This window comes from Mustela nigripes, chromosome 15, assembly GCF_022355385.1.
Source record: "Mustela nigripes isolate SB6536 chromosome 15, MUSNIG.SB6536, whole genome shotgun sequence".
NCBI classification, from domain to species: domain Eukaryota; kingdom Metazoa; phylum Chordata; class Mammalia; order Carnivora; family Mustelidae; genus Mustela; species Mustela nigripes.
Genome location: NC_081571.1, coordinates 8,762,411 through 8,767,410, shown reverse-complemented (window position 1 = coordinate 8,767,410; position 5,000 = coordinate 8,762,411). Strand labels below are relative to the sequence as shown.

Here is a 5,000-nt window from a genome sequence, read left to right as displayed (position 1 = left end):
TGTTAACGAATAATTTTGTGTTTCTTCTTTTGAACTCTTTTTCATAATGGCCATATTTAATTTCTTTTATAGGAAATGTATTTTCTCTGTTTTGTAACAGTTCTTTTGAGGTGCAAACAGGTATTTCCTTTGTCTCTTTTTCCTTATACTTTGCCATTTTTTGGCAAATGGCTACATTGCTTTTTCATAGATTCTATGTTGGCTCATTTTTTACCATTACTCAACTTAAGGGAGCCACTCTAACAGACAAGCTCATGGCTGGAGAGACCCGTTGGTGTAGTGGGAGGCACCTCGTGGGTGAGCTGGGACATCAGCTTAGGCCTTAAATCTAGGATATGTGCTCACCAGCCCTCTTACCTCAGGTAGCAGGTGAGCAGGTAGCCTTGAAGCTCCCAGGTCTCTAGTCAGGTGATCGCCTGCAGCTCTTAGTTAACTATTACTCACCTTCCGTTTCTTCACCCTTACACATGAATGGGTTGTCCAGGAAATGCTTGAAGAGAAAGAGCTAAACTAAACCTAAATGATAGTGGGAAAGCTCCTTTACTCCAGGACCTGCATATCCGCATCAATCCTGCACGACAGGACTTTTTGCAAGTCTGAGAAAACTTGAGTGTGTTTACTCTGGTATAAAGATGCTTGTTACTGTTGAGGCCTGGTGAGCCTCTATTTCTCGTCAGAAACAAATGGGACTTTCCGTGGCCCGTTGGTCAAAAATCTCATTCATTTTTGGGTTAGGAGATATCAAAGCACACCTTGTCTGGGCAAGGTTAACCAGGCAAGGAAGACTTTATTTAAGACTATGGCAATTGGGGAGAGAAGTTGAACTCCCCTCAGGTGAAACAAAAGACAGAGTTTATAAGAGGTCTGTGGGGAAGGTGGGGATTGTCACTGGCAACTTGTGTCTGCTAAATGGCTTTGTCCAAAGAATAAGTACATTTTCTCTTGTCTTCATGACAGGAGGGGCTTTTATACTTGGCACAAGGCACCCTCTGAAGGTAGACCCCTACCTTACCATGGAGATTTTCTCTGATGTTACATTTCAGAGACATCCCAGGTCCTTGAGAAAGACATTCCCTGGATCTTAAAGCTGGCAAGGGGCTTTGAAGGATATTTATATACATTTCAAAGGGAGTAGAGCAAGAATTTACGATTAGGTATTCTAAGGCAAATGTTTAATGTTAGCAAAAAGGAAAGGGAGTTCAGGGGTCTATGGATAAGACATCTGTTTAAAATTAGTCAAACTCAGGACACCTGGGTGGCTTAGTTGGTTGAGTGCTGCCTTCGGCTCAGGTCATGATCCTGGAGTTCCAGGATCAAGTCCCAGGATTGAGTCCCAGGATCGAGTCCCACATTGGGCTCCCAGCTCCATGGGGAGTCTCTGACTTTCTCCCTCTGAACTTCTCCCCTCGCATGCTGTCTCTCACACTCTCTTAATCTTAATTTAAAACTTAATCTTAAATCTTAAAAAATACCTAAAAAAAACCTTAGTCAAACTGAGGGGAATGTTAAGGCCAGGGGCTGCCCTCTGGTCAGGGAACTACTGCTCTTCAGCCAAGCCTCTCCTTGCCTCCTCCTGCAGCCCTCTTTGCCCTCTCCCCTCCCCTCTTCTCTTTCTGAGCTCAGCTGCTGGGTCTTCTCTATCACTGCTTGGTTCCCAGTCTCCTCCCTGGGCAGAATGTCCGTGCCCACCCAGAGCCTCTGGGGCTGGGGAGGGGATGCAGCTGGAGCTGAGGGAACTAGCATTGCCCCTTCAGTGCAGGGGGGCAGGGGAGGTCTAGGGGATCCGATCCCTGGAGAAGTGGATTGGGCAGATGAGGAGCTGGGGGCTAAGAAAGCAGTCGGCCTCCAGGAGACTCACCGAGGCTGAAATGCCTGTCCAGAACACACAGCGCGCTTCCTCCTTTCCCTAGAGCCTGACTTCATTTGCATTTCCGAGTAACATCCCTGTGCCTTCTTGCTGCAGGAGCTGCCCATTTCCCTCTGGGCTGTCAGAAGGTGGAGGAAGAGATGGGCTGGCAACAATCTCTGCAAGAATCCGACGCATCCAAAGTCCGCACCATTTACCTCAATGAACCCCTTAGGAACAGTTTCTGCAAAAACTCTATCAGGTGAGAAGGGTGTGTGGCTGGGAGGTAAGGAAGGAGGAAGAAGGTGGGGTCCTCACCTGCAAAATATACGTGGTGTGGATGCTTCAGGCTTTAACACTTGTCTAGACCTTGAGAAATTTGACTCTCAGGTTCACCACCAACAGGCTGTGTTGTCATCTCACCCTCAAGGGTTCTTTCTCTGAGGTGGCCTCTCCTCTCACTGTTCATGGCAACACCATCCATGCAGCACACTGCCATCTGGGAGCTCTCTCTAGTAATACCTACCGGGAAGATAAAGTGCTTTCCAGTGGAACCTCACAGATCTGCTGAGTTCCCCACCAATATCCTATATTGGGGAATCGAGGATCAGCTTTCTTTCTTTTCTTTTTTTTTTAAGATTGTATTCATTTATTTGACAGACAGAGATCACACGTAGGCAGAGGCAGGCAGAGAGAGAGAGCGGGGGGCGGGAAGCAGGCTCCTTACTGAGCAGAGAGCCCGATTTGGTACTCCATCCCAGGACCCTGAGATCATGACCTGAGCCAAAGGCAGAGGCTTAACCACTGAGCCACCCAGGTGTCCTTTTTTTTTTTAATTGAAGTTTAATTAATATGCGGTGGTATATTAATTTTAGGATTACAATATAGTGATTCAACAGTTTTATACATTACTCAGTGCTCATCAAGAGAACTGTACTCTTAATCCCCTTTACCTATTTCACACAACAACCCCCAACTCCCGTCCCTCTGACAACCACCAGTTCATTCGCTGCATTTGAGTCTCTGAGTAATATTCTGTTGTATATATGCATTACATCTTTACCTGTTGAACTATGGATGGACACTGAGTTGCTTCCATATCTTGGCTATAGTAAATAATGCTGCAGTAAATGTAGGTGTAAATATAGGTGTGCATATGTTTTGTGAATTTGGGTTTTTGTTTTCTTTGGGTAAATATCCAAAGTGAATTAGGAGATCATATGGTAATTATATTTTTAATTTTTCAAGGACCCTCCATACAGTTTTCCACAGATTGGCTGCCCCAATCTGCATTCCTAGGAACAATGTTCAAGTGTTCCTTTTCCTCCACATCCTTGTTATTTGTGTTTTGTTTTATTTTAGCCATTCTGACACGTGTAAGGTGATATTTCATTGTGGTTTTAATTTGCATTTCCCTGATGATGAGTGATGTTGAGCATCTTTCTGGCCTTCTTTGGAAAATTGTTTATTTAGGTCCTTTGGCCTTTTTAATCAGTTTGATTGTGGGGAAGTGTTAAGTTGAATAAGTTCTAAATATATTTTGGATGTTAATCTCTTAATTGGATATATCATTTGCAAATACTTCTCTCACTCAGTAGAGTGCCTATTTGTTTGGTTTGTGGTTTCTTTCACTGTTCAGATTAAGTGCAGGGTGGCAGGGGAGGTCTAGGGGATCTAGACCTGAGAGTTTATTTAGTGTAGTCCTGATAGTTTAATTTTGCTTTTGTTTCTCTTGCCAGAGAAGATGTATCTAGAAAAATGTTTCTATATCCTATACCAAAGAAACAACTGCTTATGTGGTTTCTGAGGAGTTTTATTATTTCAGGTCTCACATTTAGATCTTTAAACTATTTTGAGGGTTTTTTTTTTTGTGTGTGTATAGTGTAAGAAAGGGGTCCAGTTTCATTCTTTTGCCTTCAGCTGTCAGTTTTCTGAGTACCATTTCTTAAAGAAACTGTCTTCCCCATTATCTATTCTTATCTCCTATGTCATAGATTAAGTGATCATATTTGTGGTTTTATTTCTGGGCTCTGATTTTTGTACCAGTACCATACCGCTCTGATTACTGCAGCTTTATTGGAAATCTTGAAATCTGGGACTCAGATATGTCTAGCTTTGTTCTTCTTTCTCAAGATTGCTTTGGCTATTTGGGGTCTTCTGTGGCTTCATACAATTTGAAGACAATTTGTTCTAGTTCTGTGAAAAATATTGGTGTTTTGATAACTATTGCATTAAATCTATAGATTGCTTTGGGTAGTATGGACATTTAAAAATGTTAATTCTTCCAATCCTTGAGCATGAAATATCTTGCTATTTGTTTGTGTCATCTTCAGTGTCTTTCATCAGTGTTTCATAGTTTTCAGAGTAGAGGTCTTTCACCTCCTTGGTTAAGCTTATTCCTAGGTATTTTATTATTTTTTGGTGCAATTGTGAATGGGATTTTTTTTCTTGATTTCTCTTTTTGCAACTTCATTATTAGGGTATAGAAACACAACAGATTTCTGTATATGAATTTTGTATTCTGCAACATTACTAAATTCATTTCTCAGTTCTAATAGTGCTTTGGTGGAGCTTTAAGGGTTTTTCATATATGGTATGTCATCTGCAAATAGTGACAGTTTTTCTTCTTCCTTATCAATTTGGATACCTTTTCTTTCCTCTTTTTTCCCCCCCTGATAGCTGTGTCTAGTACTTGCAGTAGTATTTTGAATAAAATTGGTGAGAATGGACAACCATTTCTTGTTTTTGATCTTAGAGGAAAAGCTGTCAGTTTTTCACTGTTGAGTATAGTGTTGGTTGTGGGTTTTTCATATAAAACCTTTAGTGTGTTGTGGTATGTTTCCTCTGAACCTATTTTGTTGAGAGTTTATATCAAGAATGGATGTTATACACACCAACAGTGTAGGAGGATTCCCCTTTCTCTGCATCCTCGCCAGCATCTGTCATTTCCTGACTTGTTGATTTTAGCCATTCTGACTGGTGTGAGGTGATATCTCATTGGGGTTTTGATTTGTATTTCCCTGATGCCGAGTGATATGGAGCACTTTTTCATGTGTCTGTTGGCCATCTGGATGTCTTCTTTGCAGAAATGTCTGTTCATGTCTTCTGCCCATTTCTTGATTGGATTATTTGTTCTTTGGGTGTTGAGTTTGCT

At 41.8% G+C, this 5,000-nt stretch overlaps 1 protein-coding gene across 1 annotated transcript in view; it reads left to right on the top strand.

The window, feature by feature from the left end:
• The first annotated feature begins 1,675 nt into the window (after positions 1 to 1,675).
• LOC132002948 (phospholipid-transporting ATPase IB-like) overlaps positions 1,676 to 5,000 on the top strand; it is a 247,455-nt gene continuing 244,130 nt past the window's right edge. The window contains exons 1-2 of the mRNA XM_059378234.1: positions 1,676 to 1,862; positions 1,964 to 2,108. Of these exons, the coding sequence (XP_059234217.1) occupies positions 1,676 to 1,862; positions 1,964 to 2,108 (332 nt within the window). The remainder of the gene's footprint in view (positions 1,863 to 1,963; positions 2,109 to 5,000) is intronic.